The sequence below is a fragment of the Dreissena polymorpha genome, chromosome 8 (assembly GCF_020536995.1).
Source record: "Dreissena polymorpha isolate Duluth1 chromosome 8, UMN_Dpol_1.0, whole genome shotgun sequence".
Taxonomy (NCBI): Eukaryota; Metazoa; Mollusca; class Bivalvia; order Myida; family Dreissenidae; genus Dreissena; species Dreissena polymorpha.
Genome location: NC_068362.1, coordinates 81485456 through 81507856, shown reverse-complemented (window position 1 = coordinate 81507856; position 22401 = coordinate 81485456). Strand labels below are relative to the sequence as shown.

The 22401-nt window shown below is 36.8% G+C and overlaps 2 protein-coding genes across 7 annotated transcripts in view; one reads left to right on the top strand and one right to left on the bottom strand.

Annotated features, from left to right (window-relative positions):
* The window catches only part of LOC127842966 (serine/threonine-protein kinase 32A-like), a 109060-nt gene extending 104029 nt beyond the window's left edge, over positions 1–5031 (bottom strand). For 2 of the 4 annotated variants that reach the window (XM_052372776.1, XM_052372778.1), the window contains exon 1: positions 4941–5020. The gene's annotated coding sequence lies outside the window, so the exon portion shown is untranslated. Of the gene's footprint in view, positions 1–4340; positions 4439–4940 lie in introns of all 4 variants that reach the window. The other 2 variants (XM_052372777.1, XM_052372773.1) reach the window with 2 other exon arrangements.
* A 57-nt stretch (positions 5032–5088) lies between these two features.
* LOC127841776 (leucine-rich repeat-containing protein 27-like) overlaps positions 5089–22401 on the top strand; it is a 48314-nt gene continuing 31001 nt past the window's right edge. For 2 of the 3 annotated variants that reach the window (XM_052370842.1, XM_052370843.1), the window contains exons 1-5: positions 5089–5493; positions 6927–7119; positions 9393–9539; positions 16263–16448; positions 18178–18424. In XM_052370842.1, coding sequence (XP_052226802.1) covers positions 5215–5493; positions 6927–7119; positions 9393–9539; positions 16263–16448; positions 18178–18424 — 1052 coding nt within the window. In that variant the 5' untranslated portion in view covers positions 5089–5214. The remainder of the gene's footprint in view (positions 5494–6926; positions 7120–9392; positions 9540–16262; positions 16449–18177; positions 18425–22401) is intronic. The other variant, XM_052370844.1, reaches the window with a different exon arrangement.

The window sequence follows — 22401 nt, the reverse complement described above, 5'->3', positions numbered from 1 at the left end:
TATTGCATGGTCCATTATTATTCCAATATAACTTTCAACTGCACACTATTCATAAGCCAGTATCATTGTATTATATACACCCACATGAATGACCATTGAATTATAAATGAAACATGAACAATTATTTCATGCCAGCATCACAATTAACACAAATATGAAAGACCTTACAGAATTTTGCAAACATGAACAATTATGGCCAGTACTAAGATAGCACCGGAAAAAATGTTAAAAAAATCCTTTTATACCAGTAATATTAGTACATGTAGTTTACTATAAACACATAATCAAGAATCTGATTGCAGTGCTGGCATGCACAACAGTATTGGAATTATTTGCCACGAGAACTATCGGATGAAACAATGTGGCAGCACACTAATTCTACCATCTGATTTCCGTGATTATTGGCAAATGTCCTTGGTAATATGGACTGAAAAATGGATAATGACTTTAAGTGACTCGATAATTCCCTGCACCCCAGATATCACACTTTGCTAAAAAACTATCGAGGCAGTTTGCATCCTGGATCCAATAAATTAATAATCACAATACGCCAGTCACTGGTACGATTACTAAAATAGAAATACCAAACAGTGAGAATGCTGACTACGGGTCATTCAGATCGTAATGTTTAACCCAATTATGCATAGTGGACTCTCCCATTCTTCAAAATTGGATCGATTTATTTCCAAAATTTGGGATGACTAGTATATTTATTTCTATATTTAAAATATTTCCTACAAAAATTTCTTTAAGCAAACAGCGCAGACCCTGATGAGACACCGCATCATGCGGCGTCTCATCTGGGTTTACGCTGTTTGCCAAGGCCTTTTTTCTAGATGCTAGGCATAAATGGGTTAAGAATCTATACATTGTAATGTAGCTCTACACAATTGACATAATAATTTAGCCTATTAACATCATTACAACAGTACAACGCATGTGTATATCACATTGCACAGTGTTTTTTTCCCCATTCAAATCCATTCCAAATGGAACAAGAGTGCCAAACTGTCACAAGATACTCCCATTTGAAGGTTTTGGACACCATGCTAAATGCTTGAAATGCACTAAGTGACCTAGTGGCCTAAATTTTAACCCAGAATGACCCATATTTGAACTTGACCAAGATGTCCTTTAGACACAACTACTGACCATATTTGGTGAAGATCGGATGAAAACTGCTTCAATTAGAGAGCGGACACCATGCTAAATCCTTGAAATGCGCTTAGTGACCCCGTGACCTAGTTTTTGACCCAGCATGACTCATATTCAAACTTGACCTAGCTCTTGTCTTGATACAATATCTGACCAAATTTGGTGAAGATCGGATGAAAACTACTTCAATGAGAGAGCGGACACCATGCTCAATGCCTGAAATGCACTAAGTGACCTCGTGACCTAGTTATTGATCCGGTATAACCCATATTTGAACTCGACCTAGATTTCATTTAGACACAACTTCTGACCAACTTTGGTGAAGATCTGATGAAAACTACTTCAATGCGAGAGCGGACACCATGCTAAATCCTTGAAATGCACTAAGTGACCCCATGACCTAGTTTTTGACCCGGCATGACCCATATTCGAACTTGACCTAGATGTTGTTTAGATACAACTTCTGACCAAGTTTGGTAAAGATCAGATGAAAACTATTTGAATTAGAGAGCGGACACTGCTGTGGACGCCGCCCAGCCACCACCCGCCCGCCAAGGGTGAAACTATAATACGTCCCATTTTTAAAAACGGCGTATAAAAAGTATAATTTTTCTCCAAATGGGACCTAAAAATTTCCAATTGAAGACTTCCAAAAAATATATAAAAAAATAACTCAACATTGTTCACCTCCTATCGAGCTCTTTAAGTTGTACTTTAGTAAATATAACATTAAAAACACTTTAATTCTCATTTTTAATTTTTTTTGTTAGCAAAACAACAATGACAACACTAATTTCCTAACTTTAGTCACAACACTGCGATTCTTCCTAATCCAAAGGGACCGACCCCATTCCCAAATGGTGAGAAAAAAATACTGCATCATCATTACTCTATCCTAAGAAAAAAAAATGTGACCAGTTGAACATGGATGTAAATGCAAGACCTACGTGAATTTGAATAGACTGTTTATATGAATAGATGAACATTCCCTTGTTTCAGCAGATATTAATATGTGCACTTAGATTAATGTATCACATTTGTCATCACAGCAATAATTGACAAATATAATACCAGAAATGGATTTTTTTTATGAATTTTCTATTCAGATTTATAAATAGTAACTGCGGCCAATATTTCTATATTGTTTCATTTTGTGAATTCTTATTTGAGAGCATAGTTCTTGTTTTATGATAATTCTTTGATTCATGCATCAATTTGAATAAATTCTTTTTAAGATATTAAATATTATTATTTGTTCATAAAATATGTTTTCACAAAATCTGGTGATTAACAATCGAGCCATAATGAAACATATATGTGTGCCGAATCAGGCCTTTTCCGCTCCATTTTGGGAAAACGCCACACTGGATTTTTGGGAATTTTGCGTCGTGAAAAAACCCATTTTGGGAAAAAAATTAATCGCAAAACTGGCTCAATTGGGAAAAATAATCGCATGTAAATAGTGTTTCTTATATTTCAAACAAGCCGTTAACTGGTAAATAACTACTATTTTGATAAGATATTATTAAAATTTTACAACATATTATGAAGATGTGCGATAAGTGCAGGTTTTTTATCTGATTTTGGGGAAAGGGCCTGGCCTTTTTTTAGGGAAAAAATCGCGTGAAACGCCGGATTTTTGGGGAAAATAAGGAAAGTCTTAAATAATCAATTTAACATATTTTATTGTTTTTAAAACAAATTCAAGTCAACAGATAATTTAATAATGCTATATTTTTCTATTTTCTACACTGGATCAGGTTAACTAATATATTTAAAGGTTTAAAAAAATATATATATTTTTTTTAATTGGGATTTTTTTTCAATTGGGAAAAAAACAACCAGATTTGTATTGGGAATGGGGCCGATATTCGGACCCGTGGCATAGGGCGGAAAAGGCCTGCGTATATTGTGCTAGTTTTTAGCTGCAATTGCAATATATATAAGGCACTAGATGTCTTCTATTGATCTGTGTTCTGGAGAAATGAAGGACTCCATTAAGTTAATTAATGAAAGCTAATGTTGACCACTGTTAATAGTTCTCAGAAACGAACGATACATTAATGAAATAAAACACAGTATCTTGACACAGCATCTACAAATCTGGATATAAAAATAGTGCTAAATTATTGTCAATGGGGACTTCACACCACAATTTGATTAGAGCAATTTGTGCCTCGAATGATATCAGTACACTGGCTTTTGTACATTTGTAAGAATAAGTGTTAAGGCAGTGTTCTCCAGAAAAATTTGAGAAGCCAGTTATATTTTTCAAAGTAGCCGGCAACTAAGCAATAAATTGCGTGTATTTGCATCATGTTAAAAATTGATATTTTGGGAAAAAGTAGCCGGAATACAGATTGAATGTAACCGGTGAAATTGCCGGTTGCAGGTGCTTCCGGAGAACACTGGTTAAGAACAAAACAAGGTTGCGCTCTCCTTGAAAATAAATACTAAAACTTTTAAGTTTTAGTTTTTTTTCACCATTTTTGAGAAATAACTGTAAGTCTATTGCAGTCTTTAGATTAAACTTTGGACAAAAGTTCTTGTTGTTTACAATGTTTGTAAGTAACTTGTATGTGGAAATTTTAATTTTAAGAGTGGTGTGTTTAAAAAAACAAACAAACAAAAAAACAAGTCAGTGTGTAAGGATTAGATTTGTAGAGGCATTCACTGTCTTTTTTTTTCATGAACAAGGTCTAGAAGAGTTCACAGCCTGGTTAGTTCAGCTGTGTCATGGGTTCCAGTCCTTAACTCGCTACACAATATGTGTGACATATGGGACGAAACTGTTGTCTGGAAGCTTTCTATTATTCTTGAACTCCCATACTTGCGGAAAAAAGGAATATTTGAGTGAGGGTGTTACTATTATGCTTGTCACAGCATAAACTTGGTCACTTAAAAATTAAGTGAAATTATTAATTTAAAGAAATAATTCAGTTCAAAGTGACTGTATTTCCAAATCTCATTAAAGATTTTGACATGTATTGAAGCTTGTCATTAAATGCTTTAAATGCTTTATATTGATAAATTTAAACATTTGAACTCTAGATCTCCAGTAAAAAAACAAGAATACAATTTAAAAAAAGGAAAAAAAGTAACCCTCAACAGGGTTCGAACCACTGACCCCTAGATTCCTGGAGTAAAATGCCTCCCACCTAGACCACTCGACCATCCACGCTTACCTTCAGAGCGGATGTATTGTTGAGCTATATAAGCAATCCTCGTAGTGTCCCAAAATATCGAATCGCGTTGATATGACGCCGTATCTGTTGGACAGCCCCTTTAATGGACTGAATATTTTTGACACAGGTATTCCATGTGTTCTTTATTCTTAATTACATTTGACACAAATAAATAAATAAAAATTATGCTACATTCTCAGCATCCTTGTTTTCTTTAAGATACGTATTAATACAGAAGTTAGTGTAGTAAAAATTATACAATTACTTACAGAATTTTAAGTAAAATAAGGCCAAACTTATTAAATAGAATATATTCAATGTTATAAATAAGGTAAAGAAAATATGAACATTTCAACAACAACAATATATACTTTGTCCTTATGCTTAATACCCCAGTAAAAGCCAATCAGTACAAGCAGCTTATTCTATGAATAATTGGACCGTTCAGGGACCTATACAAACACATATTTGTTTGTATAGGTCCCTGGACCGTTTTTGAATCAGAGACGATTGCAATGCAAAGATTTAGAATCGAGAATTTTCGTAATGGTCATTGAGTAACTACGTAATAAGTAATTATTATAACATCTGACAACAAACCTTAACACTGTTTCACTCTTTCAATTAAAGGCATCAGGAAATTAACTGTCATTTCCTGACTCTGCAACATAACAGGTGCCCGTGACGTAATTTTCCCGCGGCAAATCCGATTCGTTGGAATAGTTTGTAACTATGGTAAAAAGTTGTTTAATCCGCCATTTTGATAATGGCGACCTACATTGATCGGTTGAGATAATAATACAAATGAAAGCATTTCCATGTATTGTACCTAATTGAAGTACGATATTCAAACGTTATTATTTAAATAGTAAACATGACAAACCTAACTGAAGGCGACGAATCAGCAGAATTAGCCCGTTCAGAAAATGGCGATTCGACATCAAGCGAACTCGAACGTTTACAAAATTCGTCCCCATGTCCCTCTGGGACCGAATCACCAACTGAGCGAGGAATAGCAAAATCAAAGAAACAAGAACAGCACATTTTAAGAATTATTGCAGAAGCTACAAAGCTAGGGACGAATACTTTAGATTTGAGCAATAAGGGAATGCGTCAGTTTCCTTCAGAAATCTTGGAAATGCCACAGTTGGAGGTATTTTTTTCAAGTTAAAACATCATATTTCATAAGTTTAATATATCAAACGATCCATACAAATAATAATGGTTGAATAATGGTGTCTGATAATTTAATAGATATTAGTTTCAGTCATACTCGCAGGCTGTTCTGGTTTTATGAGTGGTTGCAAAAGCCATTGTCATTTAAACAAATCATAAGGATGAAAACAGGGTTGTTAAAGCGGGTGAGTATTTCATATTTATCAAGAGAAAAATTGAATTACAGACGATTGGTGTATAACGGATAGCTAAGGACTTTGAGTCTCATTTCAACGTATACAACATGCATTCTGTAATTAAACCATTAAACCTCGCAAGACAAATGTCTTTCTTAATGAAACATGCCAGCGATTTTAAATTTCCGACAAATATTATTTGTTAACAGCGCGAATGTCATTGAACACTGATTCAGCAATTACCGGATGGCCTAGGACTTTATCAGATTACATGTGTATCGTGTTATCTATTAAAATTTGACCCAGCATTTGTAAATAATATTGTAAGATATATGTACATTTTCAGAAAGAAAATTCATTTCTGCGTTTAATAAGACCGAGTTCATGGAAATCGCTGCACAATTGATGAAATAATGGCTGTTCAAAGCTATGCACCCTATATTCGGGTCATTTTGAGTTGAATACCTTGTTATATTTGATAGTAAACTGTGACTAATATTGTTTTCAGAGAAAATGATTTTTCGTTATAATTTGATTATTTTTCATTCAAAACGATGCTTTTTACTTATTTATATCATAGTCACATGCTAACCACCTGTGTTTTGGACAACTTCAATTGAGTGTATATGTAGTTTGAGACAATCCCCACATTATGTGGCACATTCCTGAATATGGGTCACCATGCACATGTCCGTTATTCACTAAATCACGAGTTGCAGCTTTCATGCTTATTTTATATGGTACGCATAAATTTGGTTTCTGAGCATTCTTGCTTTTGTAAAGCACACATTATACTTGAATATTGCATCAATGAAAATTATGTTTACCAAACAAAATATGCAAAATTCAAGAAACCATACGTCTGCACTTTTCCTTTCATCACAAATATGGTGCGTACACAACGTGACCTTGTTTTGCTTTAGAAAAAAGAAACAGTTGTAAACATTGACACACGTCAACAAAAACATGAATCGACTGAACAATGATATGCTTTTTGTATTCAATTCATAGAAAACTATAAATCTTAACATAAATAAAAGTATTTTGCAAAAAAACTTTTAACCTATCCGTTACTCACTAAAATCCGCTATACACCAATCGACTGTACCAAATCAAGCTGGTAAGTGATATAATACACCCCTGATAACTGAATCATAAACATAATAAAACTGTTTCTTTAAAATACAATAAAGAAAATTCACACGTTTAATTTTTCATCTTTTTTCTTTCACAGTATCTTTACATAGAAGGCAATGAATTGACAGCAATACCTGATGAGTTGTTTGACAGGCTGCCCAATCTGAAATGGCTGGACCTGCGGCGCAACTATCTGGTGCGGCTGCCTAGTGTGTACACGGGCAGACATAAGAATCTCCGTAACCTACTGCTGGAGGGAAACAATCTACGGACTCTACCTCTTGAACTGGGTACAGTATTAGAGCCTTGCTCTGGGAAAACTGGGCTAAATGCAAGTGTTGTCCCACACTTGCCTGTGCAGTCTGTTGTCCCACACTTGCCTGTGCAGTCTGTGGGAAAACTGGGCTAAATGCAAGTGTTGTCCCACACTTGCCTGTGCAGTCTGTGGGAAAACTGGGCTAAATGCAAGTGTTGTCCCACACTTGCCTGTGCAGTCTGTGGGAAAACTGGGCTAAATGCAAGTGTTGTCCCACACTTGCCTGTGCAGTCTGTGGAAAAACTGGGCTAAATGCAAGTGTTGTCCCACACTTGCCTGTGCAGTCTGTGGGAAAACTGGGCTAAATGCAAGTGTTGTCCCACACTTGCCTGTGCAGACTGTGGGAAAACTGGGCTAAATGCAAGTGTTGTCCCACACTTGCCTGTGAAGTCTGTGGGAAAACTGGGCTTAATGCAAGTGTTGTCCCACACTTGCCTGTGCAGTCTGTGGGAAAACTGGGCTAAATGCAAGTGTTGTCCCACACTTGCCTGTGCAGTCTGTGGGAAAACTGGGCTAAATGCAAGTGTTGTCCCACACTTGCCTGTGCAGTCTGTGGGAAAACTGGGCTAAATGCAAGTGTTGTCCCACACTTGCCTGTGCAGTCTGTGGGAAAACTGGGCTAAATGCAAGTGTTGTCCCACACTTGCCTGTGCAGTCTGTGGGAAAACTGGGCTAAATGCAAGTGTTGTCCCACACTTGCCTGTGCAGTCTGTGGGAAAACTGGGCTAAATGCAAGTGTTGTCCCACACTTGCCTGTGCAGTCTGTGGAAAAACTGGGCTAAATGCAAGTGTTGTCCCACACTTGCCTGTGCAGTCTGTGGGAAAACTGGGCTAAATGCAAGTGTTGTCCCACACTTGCCTGTGCAGACTGTGGGAAAACTGGGCTAAATGCAAGTGTTGTCCCACACTTGCCTGTGAAGTCTGTGGGAAAACTGGGCTTAATGCAAGTGTTGTCCCACACTTGCCTGTGCAGTCTGTGGGAAAACTGGGCTAAATGCAAGTGTTGTCCCACACTTGCCTGTGCAGTCTGTGGGAAAACTGGGCTAAATGCAAGTGTTGTCCCACACTTGCCTGTGCAGTCTGTGGGAAAACTGGGCTAAATGCAAGTGTTGTCCCACACTTGCCTGTGCAGTCTGTGGGAAAACTGGGCTAAATGCAAGTGTTGTCCCACACTTGCCTGTGCAGTCTGCAGAGGCCAATCAGGGATGACACTTTCCACTTTAACGGATTTTTCATAAGACATTTAAAGCAAGAGTCTTATAAACAAAAATTAATCTTAGGCAGTAGGAATGTCTCTAATTAGCCGGTGTGCACTGCACAGGTAAATCTGGGATGACACTTTACCTACATGCATTAAGCCTAGTTTTCATGGAAAAAGACTCTTGATATATTGAAAGTTGTTCAACGTACTTATCATTTAGGCCTATTTATTTTAGCTTCATTGCATCAAAAGCCTAGTATTGTGCCGTACTGTTTTGGCAGTTGGTCACTTGCAATAAATACAGGACCATGAACGTGTGTATAATAGGAATGCAATAATGCCGGAGCAACTGGAGTTTCACTTCTTTATATTGTTCAGACATTCGAGACTGTTGCAAACAGTGCTTGATCATGTCATAATGGAAAAATATTGAGAACACTTCCTGGAGATTTCCCTCACGATATACCAATCGCTATGCAGACACCATATCCACTACGCATCCACAAACTTATAGTATTCTTGTTTCAAAGGCTAAACATTCATGCCTAGCGCTCCGGAAGTCAAGGGTTCAATCCCTTCTGTGGGAAAGTTCTTTAGATTTCTCCCAATGACACCAAGTACTGGTTCTAGTCCCACAGGAAATGGACTTAAGAGCGTTCCAAATAAGTCTTAGGCTTTCTATGCAATGGAGCTAAAATAAATAGGTTTAAACAAAACTTTTAAAGTATCTTGGTTTATTTCTTGTGCATCATACTGTGGTTGAAACTATTTGGCTTGGAAATATTAGAGTTAATATGATAGCCATATACTTCTTAAGAAACTTAGGTTGTCCAGGCGTTTTTCCTTGCTTTTTTTTGTTACGAATTGTTATTAACAGAAGCAGAGAAACATGTTAAGACCAGTTACCTTTTTGTATTTTGTATTACTGGAAACTATTTTAGCAATGCTAACATATTTACCAAATAAACATTGCAGCAGCAGGCAATCAGACATGCAAGGCATTTACTGCAAAGGAATGTTTATTAATGTCTCTTGTTGTTCTACAGGTTTGATAAAGTCCTTACATGGCCTAAACATCAACAACAACCCTCTTGAGTTCCCGCCTCCAAGCATCATAGAGAAAGGGACAACAGAGGTCTTGAAGTTTTTACGAGAGATGATCCAGACAAAGACCTCAGGAAAACTACAGAACCGTAAGTAAAGATTTTTTAAACCCTTTACCACTCAGATATGCACTTTAAAGCGTTTTTAAGTCCGTTAACCCTTTGCATGCTGGGAAATTTGTCGTCTGCTAAAATGTTGTCTGCTAAATTTCTAAAATTAGCATTTTCTTCGATTTTTTTCAAAGAATACTATCAGAATAGCAAACAGTTTGGATCCTGATGAGACGCCACGTTTTGTGGCGTCTCATCTGGATCCAAACTGTTTGCAAAGGCCTTTCAAATTCGGTTCCCGCACTGAAAGGGTTAAGATAAATTTAAGACCTTACCTACTGTATTCAAGTTTTAAAAGCTTCATTTTCAACCCTTAAGATACTCCAGATGAGCTGCAAGCAGCATAAAACCTGAACAAACCGCGAGTTAATCCTAGGCTGTTCTGGTTTTGTGCTGATTGCATATAGCCGTTTTCACTTTGCTTTTGAACGGAAAAGGGTTTATGCCGATTTGTAAAAAAACATGGCGAGATATAAGATAATCCTAGTCAAATATTAGTTTTTTTCACACAGTGAAAATTGCCATGTTAGTCTCTTTTCAAGTTATAATATTTACAACTTCTAATAGCCAACACTTTGAAGTGTTGACGTCCAAACTATTATTGTTTGTGCAGGACCTGGCTTTTTCCAACTTAATAAACGGGATAAAAAAAGCCTTCCTTGGGTGAAGACATTGCTGCAATAGTCATATCTGTAGAGTATTGTTAAAATTTTAAATTATGTATTTTTCACAAGTTAGCAGCCAGGATAGTGCTGCATCAATGTATGATTCGGACCAACTATTCAAGTTAAAACTTTGAGGTAAAAAACTGCAGACTAAACATGGTAAGATACAGCAGGAATTCTTTCATTTTTAGCTCGACTATTATACATGAAATATATATAGTGGAGCTATCCTACTCACCCCAGCGTTGGAGTTTCCGTTTCCACATGCCGTTTCCGTTAGCGTGCAAATGTTAAAGTTTTCGTACTACCCCAATTATTTTCATTATCCCTTGACATATTGCTTTCATATTTTGCATACTTGTTTACCAACATGACCCCAACCTATAAACAAGAGCAGACAACTCTATCAAGCATTTTGTCATAATAATGGCCCCTTTTCCACTTAGAATATGCAGCAAATGTTAAAGTTTGTGTACTACCCCAAATATTTTCAATGTCCCTTGACATATTGCTTTCATATTTTGCATACTTGTTAACCATCATGACCCCAACCTATAAACAAGAGCATACAACTGTATCAAGCATTTTGACAGAAATATTGCCCCTTTTATACTTAGAATATGCATATTATTGATAAATCTATGTTAAACTTTGCGTACGACCCCAAATTTTTCCTATATCCTTTGACATATTGCTTTTATATTTTGCATACTTGTTAACCAATATGACCCCAACCTATAATCAAGAGCAGACAACTCTATCAAGCATTTTGTCATTTTTTTTTAACATCATCTAATAAATTACCCCACCCCACATTATACCCCCCCTCTCATCCCCCCTACCCCCCAACCTCCCCCCCCCAATTTTTTTTTAACATCATCTAATAAATTACCACACACCACATTATACCCCCTCTCAACCCCCCCCCCCCAAAAAAAATAATTTTTTTTTCCTTTTTTTTATTTTTGAAAGATCGTCTAATAATTTATTTATTATAAATGACCACACCCCACATTATACCCTCTCAACCCCCCCCCCCCCCCCCCCCGCTCCAAAAAAAATAATTTTTTTTTTTCCTTTTTTTATTTTTGAAAGATCGTCTAATAAATTATTGAATATGAACAATTTCCCCATGATGGCCTACGTTATACTGTCAAGCACTCGAATAGACAAGCGCGCTGTCTTCTGACAGCTCTTGTTAAAGAATATAGTTTATGAATGTTAGCTGAACATTTCTTTGGAAAGCTTTCATTCCAAAAAAAGCCCTTGTGAAATAGAAGCTACCATTACATTTGACCAGGGCAGTGTCTTTTCACACCATATTTTTGTTGTTTAACTTGCTTGATTTATCATTTTTAGCTCGGCTGTTTTGGAAGAAAACCCGAGGTATTGTCATAGCCAGCTCGTCGTGTTGTGTCCGCCGTCCGCGTCGTGCTAAAACCTTGACATTTTGTCAAGGTTTTGAACATTGGCTCTAAAATAAAAGTGCTTCAACCTACAACTTTGAAACTTCATATGTAGCTGCACCTTGATAAGTTCTACATGCCACACCCATTTTTGGGTCACAAGGTCAAAGGCCAAGGTCACTGACCTCTAAAAAAAAAAATTCTGACAAGCTTTCATCTATTCAAAACTGCATCCGCAGCAGAGCGTGGCACCCGTTATGCGGTGCTCTTGTTAAATGTCTATATTAAAATCAAAACTAGAAATGGCGCATCAGAAGCCGACGTGTATTCCCACGCCACATGTTTGACCTAGGGGCGCCCCATGATTGGTAATGGGTCCATGCATAGTTGAGATTGACCGTATTGTCATAAGAGAAGTTCAGTATCAATAAGAAGTGAATCGGTGTAGAAATGAAGAAATTATAGTAAAAGACAATTTTGGGTGGGTGTGGCCTATTACGGGCGGGGCGCCCCAGGGTTTGTAAAGGGGCCATACATAGTTGAGATTAACTGTATTGTCATAAGAGATGTTCAGTATCAATTAGAAGTGAATCGGTGTTGAAATGAAGAAATTATAGTAAAAGACAATTTTGGGCGGGTGTGGCCTATTATGGGCGGGGCGCTCCAGGGTTGTTAATGGGGCCTTACATAGTTGAGATTGACCTTATGGTCATAAAAGATGTTCACTATCAATTTGAAGTAAATCGGTGTAGAAATGAAGAAGTTATAGTAAAAGGCAATTTTGGGTGGGCGTGGCCTATGTGGGCGGGGCGCCCCAGGGTTGGTTAATGATGACATGCATAGTTGAGATTGACCGTATTGTCATAAAAGAGGTTCAGTATCAATTTGAAGTGAATCGGTGTAGAGATGAAGAAATTATAGTAAAAGGCAATTTTGGGTGGGCATGGCCTATGTGGGCGGGGCGCACCAGGGTTGGTAATGGGGCCATGCATAGTTGAGATTAACTGTATTGTCATAAGAGAGGTTCAGTATCAATTTGAAGTGAATTGGTGTAGAAATGAAGAAATTATAGTAAAAGGCAATTTTGGGTGGGCGTGGCCTATGTGGGTGTGGAATATTATGGGCGGGGCGCCCCAGGGTTGGTGATGGTGCCATACATAATTGTGAGATTGACCGTATTGTCATAAGAGAAGTTCAGTATCAATTAGAAGTGAATCGGTGTAGAAATGAAGAAATTATAGTAAAAGACAATTTTGGGTGGGTGTGGCCTATTATGGGCGGGGCGCCCCAGGGTTGGTAATGGGGCCATGCATAGTGTAGATTAACTGTATTGTCATAAGAGATGTTCAGTATAAATTAGAATGAATCGGTGTAGAAGTGAAGAAATTATAGTAAAAGACAATTTTTGGGGGGTGTGGCCTATTATGGGCGGGGCGCCCCAGGGTTGTTAATGGGGCCTTACATAGTTGAGATTGACCGTATGGTCATAAGAGATGTTCACAATCAATTTGAAGTAAATCGGTTTATAAATGAAAAAATTATAGTAAAAGGCAATTTTGGATGGGCGTGGCCTATGTGGGCGGGGCGCCCCAGGGTTGTTAATGATGCCATGCATGGTTGAGATTGACGGTATTGTCATAAAAGAGGTTCAGTATCAATTTGAAGTGAATCGGTGTAGAGATGAAGAAATTATAGTAAAAGGCAATTTTGGGTGGGCATGGCCTATGTGGGCGGGGCGCCCCAGGGTTGGTAATGGGGCCATGCATAGTTGAGATTAACTGTATTGTCATAAGAGAGGTTCAGTATCAATTTGAAGTGAATCGGTGTAGAAATGAAGAAATTATAGTAAAAGGCAATTTTGGGTGGGCTGGGCGCCTCAGGGTTGGTAATGGGGCCATGCATAGTTGAGATTGACCTTATTGTCATAAGAGAGGCTCAGTACCAATTTGAAGTAAATCGGTGCAGAAATGAAGAAGTTAATGTAAAATAAAATAAAAAATGAGTGAAAATCTCTGACCCGGCCCCGCCCCAACCCCATAACTTTTGACCCAGGGGTCAGAGCAAAATTCCGTCGCTGTCACCGTCGCACATATGCTCATAGCTACCATGTTTGCAAGTTTCAAGGTTCTAGTGCTAATAGTGTAGGAGGAGCAGGTGGCCAGGACGGATGGACAGACGCATATCAATACGATATCCCCACTTTTTCTCCGAAAAATGTGGGGATAATTACCAAAAACAGAAACTGAAAAAATAAAGATACCAGTAAAATGAAGATTAATACACTTTCAAACTCCTTATTTCTGTACCTAACAGCTCTATTTCCAAATATCTGGAAGTCAAACCATCAATTAAGAATTTTTGGACTGGAATTGCAAAAAGTGTTACTTGAACATTGCCATTTGGCATATGACCAAAATAACGGCTGTAAAATCAGCCAATGAAAAACCTTGGACATGCATTGTTGGCCTAAATTATTGGTGTCTAGTCTCTGTAGGTCACAATATACTAAAAGATTTTCTTAACAATTTAAATGTAGAAGTCAAACTTTTGCGCATAGAGACCCTCATAATCATACCTTTTCTTGAAAGCATTCCAAGCCAAATTGATTTAAACAATAAAAAAGATAGGTCACGCGATATGTAAGAAAGAACTCGATGGGAATAAAAGGTCACTGTTTTACAGTCATCTATTTACCTACTATTCTCCAACCGTTAAGCAAAAGAGTGAATTTCTAGTAAACAACAATGTTTTCCCTACCACAAATAGAAATATTCTAAAATAAAGTCATGGCAAGTGACCCTACAGAGAATTGTGTTTTCAAATTAATGCTGTTCATATTTTTAGAGGGTATAGCATTGCACACCAAATGTATTCAATATACTGTAACCTGTAGGCAAACAGAAGAAGGAAATGCAGAGACATTTGAGTTATCCCCCAGACATTACATCCGGTCTAACAGCCAATCAGAATCCGAGTAAATCTGGTACAGAATAGCACTGTGTGTTGTGCATTATGTTCTCATTATACAGTTTTCTGCTATCTGACTTTCTGCGCCAAGTTTGTCTAAATTTTTTTTTTAATTTTCCAACAAACATTAAATGTTGTTGTATTTTATATCCTATGCATTTTCGAGATAGCTAGATTCCAAAATCGAGAAATATTAACCCTAGTGTGATGTAACTAAAATCTTGTTGGTATAAACATTTATGTTTCACCAACACAAATCAGCACCAAAACCATATATATCTCTTGCTTATATCTAAAAGTATATTTAAACTTCAATAAAGCAAAGATGTTTGAATGTATATCAGATATCAGCCTTAGAATACCAAGAAAAGTTTAGAGTTGGAATCATGACATACAATTTGTAGTAGAAACCAACTAATGTTTTTAAGCCTTGTAAGTGATTTCACCTTTTTGATCTTTTCCTGGATTGACATTCTGCAATATATTTTCATTTGGTTGTCTTCTATAATTACATACTAGACTTAATCATATTGGTTAATATATTTTTTTAAACAAATTCAATTTTCTGTCTGGTGGCACCTTTTAAAAAAAATTCTGTTTTTCATTTTTCTTGCACAAACTCTGCTCTGCAAACGCTGCAAACAAAGTACATATTCTATCTAGCAACACCTTTTAAGTTTTCTGTTGTTCATTTCTCTTACTAAAACTATGGTAGTGTGCTCTTAAATGTGTATGTTTCAACACTAAATTACACGATTTTTTTGTGTAAATAAAAAACTTCTCAAAATATCTCTCTCTGTCAAAACATGCATGTATACTGTATGATACTGTATAAATATGACAATATAATTTGATGCGATTGTAACATAACTTTATTAATACTTGTCAACTGACAAGACAATTATGCTCTGGACAGGAAGTTGTTTTTAAGTCTTTAATAAACAGATTTACATAGCTATATAAATATAAATCATCACCTAAAAGTATTCTACCCTGGAAACAGAGTTGAGAGTTTGTACGAGCCAATCCTTTGCAATATAATTAATCTAATAAATAGGATTACAGTGTTCTGCTGTGGATGCGCCCTTGCGTCATGGGCGCAGAAAAAAAAAATTTGACCCCACATGTTTTCTGTATATGGGTCTGTGGGCGCAAAGGAATTAGGAATATAAACTAATCGATTCAATCCCGGCAAGTAAAATTAGAAAAGATGAGGATAATAATAACACCCCAGCAAAGTCTTCCCAAGTTCCAACATCGCTTAGCAATGTCGAAAAGAGTCTGCCCCTAAACGTACATTCGAAGCAAATTTGCTTAAAGAATTTTCTTGGTTTCTGTTTGACAACAACAAAATGACATGCAGTTTGTGCATAAAACACAAAAAGAAAACGCCTTTACTATCGGTAATTCTAATTATCGAACAAGTACTTATACACGTAATGCTGAGATCCAGGTAAAAGGTAATTAGTTTCTGAAAATTTAATTCCGCTACAAATATATTTCTGTGTCCCCAGATTTTTCCCTTTTGTCCCCACTTTTTTAACATTTAAGGGTCCCTGTCACAAACAGTAAAGATTCACGGCAGAACACTGGGTTTATAGAAACAACGGAAAAAGCATGATAATTTTTTTTATCATAATAATGATTTGGTGTGCACACTGTAGCCGGAACGCCATCACGCGTAAGAACCGGCTTACGGCGGTCTGCCCATGCAAACATCAAAGCCCACTCAGCCCGCCTCGCCTCCCAGCAGTTCCCTCTGTTAGAGGTCGAGGAACCCTTGGATCCGCCCTCAGGGTGGGGCCCAGACCAGGCCGGGCAAGTGGACCCAGCAGGAGATAATCACCTAGGTACCTCAACCCTGCACAGAGTGACCTTCATTACCGATTCTCCCATTTGCTGTGGAGTGACACAATTTTATGACATTTACATTTTAGCCTTGCTGTTGAAAAATTTGCTTAATGCATACGCTTTAAGTGTTGTCTCTGGGACAACATTTCTGCTTTTATGGTATTTTTTTTGTTTAAAGTGCAAGTCCTCTTATATTCAAAAATCCAGTGTAGGTGGAAAGTGTTGTCCCTGATTAGCCTGTGCAGACTGGAAGGGTTTATCTGGGACAACACTTTATGCAGATTTATTAAGCCCAGTTTTCCCAGAATGCAGCTAATGAAATCACATTTACATCAGTTTACTTAAACTGAACAGAAGTTTTTGCTTTTCAGGGCAGCCTTCATTTGATTCCTTTTTTTGTTTCTTTTATATGCTTAAATATAATCGATCATGTCTATACTTATGATATATGACTTATGTGCACTAGTCTTATTTGCTTGAATTATTACCTCTTTGACTAGTTTGCTCTAGTTTTATTGACTTACATTATAACCTCAACCCCCTATTTGACTGATTTGCTCTAGTTTTATTCACTTACATTATTACCTTGACCCCTTATATGACTGATTTGCTCTAGTTTTATTTACTTGCAAAATTTCCTGAACCCCCTATTTGACTGATTGCTCTAGTTTTATTAACTTACATTCTTGCCTCAACCCCTTATATGCCTGATTTGCTCTAGTTTATTCACTTACATTATTACCTCAACCCCCTATATGACTGATTTGCTCTAGTTTTATTCACTTACATTATTACCTCAACCCCCTATATGACTGATTTGCTCTAGTTTTATTCACTTACATTATTACCTTGATCTCCTATATGACTGATTTGCTTTATTTTTAAAAACTTTCATTATTACCTTGACCCCCTACATGACTCATTTGCACTAGGCTTCTTAACATTATTACCTCAACCATCATCCCTTTTTAGTGTGTAGTTACTTCTTCAAAGAAAGGATTTTTTATTCCAGATTATTTGAATCACTTGCATTTCTTGCTTAAATATGTTCTTTTTACATGCTAGGAATTGTTGATATTCTTTCTATGATTGAATTATGTGGAGATATTGATTTAAAAAGGACTTTTATTCTTTTCTTTATTCTTAGCCTTTCATCACAGTTTGCTGTGTATTTTGTTCTTAAATATCCATGATCAGAATTCAATTTTTAACTTTTCATCACTGCAGAGCCAAAGACTAACTTTTTTCTCAGTATTCTGTGTAATTTATTGATGAAATCCAATATATTTCTATAATGCAAGGCTAAACATAACTTCATATTTCAGCACTGTGGATCACTGACTTGCATGTTTTTAAAAAGATATTAATGATGATCGAATATTGGCATAAAAGAACAGGCAAAAGACACGGTGTATAAGGAAAACAACATTTAAAATAGATAATCACAAACAGTGCTGCTTAGCAATTTTTTTCTTCAAGTATTTTTTTTTCCTACGATTGTTTTCCTACAATGTGGCTCTAACAATTACCAAAAGATTTGATAAGATGCGATAAATAAAGTATCTTCCCAGATTAGAAGGTTCAGACAGGGACGACGGTTTTTCACTTTTATGGTATTTTTTTCTTCAAAAAAGTCTCTTTGTAGCAAAAATCCAGTTTAGACGGAAAGCTTTATTTCCCACAGATATTGACGAGGGTTCAAGCAGTTCTGACCTTTATTTCCCACAGATATTGACGAGGGTTCAAGCAGTTCTGACAACTGGGAGGACGATGAGGGGGACCTACGGCAGTACGCCTACAGACGGGCACACGAACGCACGCTCTCCACGACTGAGCAAGCCCGTCAGACCGCGCCAGGCCAGATCGCACCCATCAACAAATCGGCTGAGCTTCATCGACCTGTAAGCTACACGTCCTTGAAACAGACCAAGAATGAAAAGTTGAAAAAAGCTGGTGCTATGGGCATTATTCCAAGGTATGAACTGACGTTAGGGTTAATTTAAATGTATAAAAACAGAATTCTAAGACAATTAATTGTTTTGTTGTTCATTTTCTTGTAAACCTCTCTGTTGCAATTGTTTTATCTGCTCATCGTAATTATTTGTATTACCTAGAAATTTGTTCTGATCAATTAAACACATGAAAGCTATTTGGATCATTTGGCTCTAATTTTATATAAACGAGAAATTATATTGATTAAAACATGCTGTAAACACGTTTTGCATTACTGATTGAAAAACATACGCTTAAATTGGTATTTTTATTGTTGTTATGTGCTGTTTTATTGTGTTGATTAAGGATTAAACGTGTCTTGTTCTGTGAAAGCTGGTCATTATGCATGTGCGTAAAGTGTCGTCCAAGTTTAGCCTGTGCAGTCCGCACAGGCTAATCAGGGACGACACTTTCCGCCTAAACTTGATTTTCGGTAAGGAGGAACTTCCTTGAAACTAAAAATACCATTAAAGCGGAAAGTGTCGTCCCTGATTAGCCTGTGCGGACTGCACAGGCGAATCTGGGACGACACTTTACGCACATGAATTAAGCCCAGTTTTCTCAGAACCAGACACAAACATGAAACTATTCTATAAGAAAGGCTGGACTTAATGCATGTTTGTAAAGTATCTGGGAGGGCTATTCCGCCTTAACTGGATTTTAATTTCAAAAAGACATTCTTTAAATGAAAAATGCCATAAAAATAATAATAAAAATTCCACATTCCAAGTGGAAAGCGAAGTCCTAGATTAACTTGTGTGGAGTGCACAGGACAATAAGTGACGATACTTTCTGCCTTAACTGGATTTTCGGTTAGAAGAGACTTTCTTAAAATAAAAAATTCTATGAAAACCATAAAAGTAGAAAGCAACATCTCTGATAAGCCTGTGCAGACTGCACAGGTTAATCTGGTAATACGCTTTATGCACATGTATTAAGCCCAGTTTTCCCGAAATGTGACACATATAATGCCAAATAATGTTTATATGTTTCGTTATATTGTGTATGCTGCAGTATTGTCAATCTGGATGTGTAAGTGTCTGACAAGATTTATTGTCACTTTCTGTCACTCCCTCTGTGTAAGCTGTCATGACATGTCAGACATGGATTGTCACTTTCTGCCACACTCTGTGCAAGGTGGCGCGACATGTAAGACAACATGATTTAGGGAATCCAAACTTTAGTTAAGTTTTCAAATGCTTTTTATTCTTAATAAAATGTTTGCTCATATTTCACTGGAATTTTTTAAAGACTAAATCTTTGCAATAAGTTTAACGGTTATTTTTCACAAGTACTGAATAATTAAAAATTTCTAGTGTTGTCTGGTTTTATGTACTATTATTTATCAAATATAATTGACAGGCAAACACAGTTTATGTCTGATATGTCAATGCTTTTCACAATTTCCCCATGTATTATTCTTCTTGTATTATTTTGTTTATACTTATTAACAAAGTTATTACTTTATTGATTTTGCACTTTTTTATTTCAATCATTTTTGTTTACCGGTAATTAAAAGTAGCTGAAAACCATTTTTCTATTCAGTTATGACAGATTGTAGCTTTTTTGTAAACTCCCCTCACAAAAAAACTAGGTATGATATACTGTATTTACCACAGACATGACATAATTATGTCCATCTGTGTGGTGCCCTATTCACATTAAGAAGGTAAACACGCGTTGCTTTCATTCTAATGAATATATTCCGAATGCTAACGTGCAAGCTGTGCATTTGCCATCAATGTCATGGAAACTCTGTGGCAGGTGCCATTTAAATGCCTTTAAGGCCAGGTTGCGGCTCTGAAATTAACATATAATGCTGCTGTAAAAACGTGATGAGGGCACTGTGAAGATGCTGTGAGGATGCTGTGTAAGAGTCATAGAATACCAATTAAATTTTCTGAGTGCAGATTTGGTGGTGATTACATGGCTCTCAGACCTTTTTTTAGTACGTCCTGCAAGTGCTGACAGACCCTTTAAGACATATTCTTCTCTGATGATGTACTTGTACACTTTACCATGTACAACTTAAAAAACTGCATGCTATCAAGAATTTTGTTGACATATGAGCCAGTCTCTGGGAAAATGGGGCTTAATGCATTTGAATACAGTGTCATTCCAGATTAGCCTGTGTAGTCTGATTTCTGGGTTTGATGGAATTCTTTGTTTAAAGGAAGTTTCTTTTATACAAAAATCTAGGCGGAAATTGTTTTTCCAGATAAGCCTTTGCAAACTGCACGGGCCAACCTAGGGCATCATTTCACTGATATGCATTTAGCCCAGTTTTTCCAGAGGCTTATTTGAAGTTGTGAAAGTTGAAACCTTATAGTTATAATCATTGATTGTACTTCAAAATATTTTTTATTCCCTGGTTAGAGGAACTTTAATTTATTAATACAAGCCATGATTTTGACACAATATGTAATTGGCTAATTTTTTGCCAATAGACCATAATTATTTGTCTTTATTGCTGCTCAACGCCGTACGTTTTTGTTTCTGTTTATTCTGTCTAAAATTGCATCAGCAAATAATTACTAAATAATGCAAAGGAGTTATATGCCTACGTTATCATTATCAGGCATCAATTAATTGCGGTAGACTGTAATTCACAGGCAACAATTCATTGCGATAGACTGTAATTCACAGGCATCAATTCATTGTGATAGACTGTTATTCACAGGCAACAATTCATTGCGTTAGACTGTAATTCACAGGCAACAATTCATTGCGATAGACTGTAATTCACAGGCAACAATTCATTGCAACAGACTGTAATTCACAGGCAACAATTCATTGCGATAGACTGTAATTCACAGGCAACAATTCATTGCGACATGTAATTCACAGGCAACAAAATATTGCGATAGACTGTAATTCACAGGCAACAATTCATTGTGATAGACTGTAATTCACAGGCAACAATTTATTGCGACAGACTGTAATTCACAGGCAACAATTCATTGCGATAGACTGTAATTCACAGGCAACAATTCATTGCAATAGACTGTAATTCACAGGCAACAATTCATTGCGACAGACTGTAATTCACAGGCAACAATTCATTGCGATAGACTGTAATTCACAGGCAACAATTCATTGCGATAGACTGTAATTCACAGGCAACAATTCTTTGCGTTAGACTGTAAATCACCGGCAACAATTCATTGCGATAGACTGTAATTCACAGGCAACAATTCATTGCGATAGACTGTTATTCACCAGCAACAATTCGTTGCGACAGACTGAATTCACAGGCAACAATTCATTGCGATAGACTGTAATTCACAGGCAACAATTCATTGCGTTAGACTGTAAATCACCGGCAACAATTCATTGCGATAGACTGTAATTCACAGGCAACAATTCATTGCGATAGACTGTAATTCACCAGCAACAATTCATTGTGACAGACTGAATTCACAGGCAACAATTCATTGCGATAGACTGTAATTCACAGGCAACAATTCATTGCGATAGACTGTAATTCACAGGCAACAATTCATTGCGATAGACTGTAATTTACACACAACAATTCATTGCGACAGACTGTAATTCACAGGCAACAATTCATTGCGATAGACTGTAATTCACAGGCAACAATTCATTGCGATAGACTGTAATTCACAGGCAACAATTCATTGCGTTAGACTGTAAATCACAGGCAACAATTCATTGCGTTAGACTGTAATTCACAGGCAACAATTCATTGTGATAGACTGTAATTCACAGGCAACAATTCATTGCGACAGACTGTAATTCACAGGCAACAATTCATTGCGATAGACTGTAATTCACAGGCAACAATTCATTGCGATAGACTGTAATTTACAGGCAACAATTCATTGCGATAGACTGTAATTCACAGGCAACAATTCATTGCGATAGACTGTAATTCACACGCAACAATTCATTGCGACAGACTGTAATTCACAGGCAACAATTCATTGCAATAGACTGTAA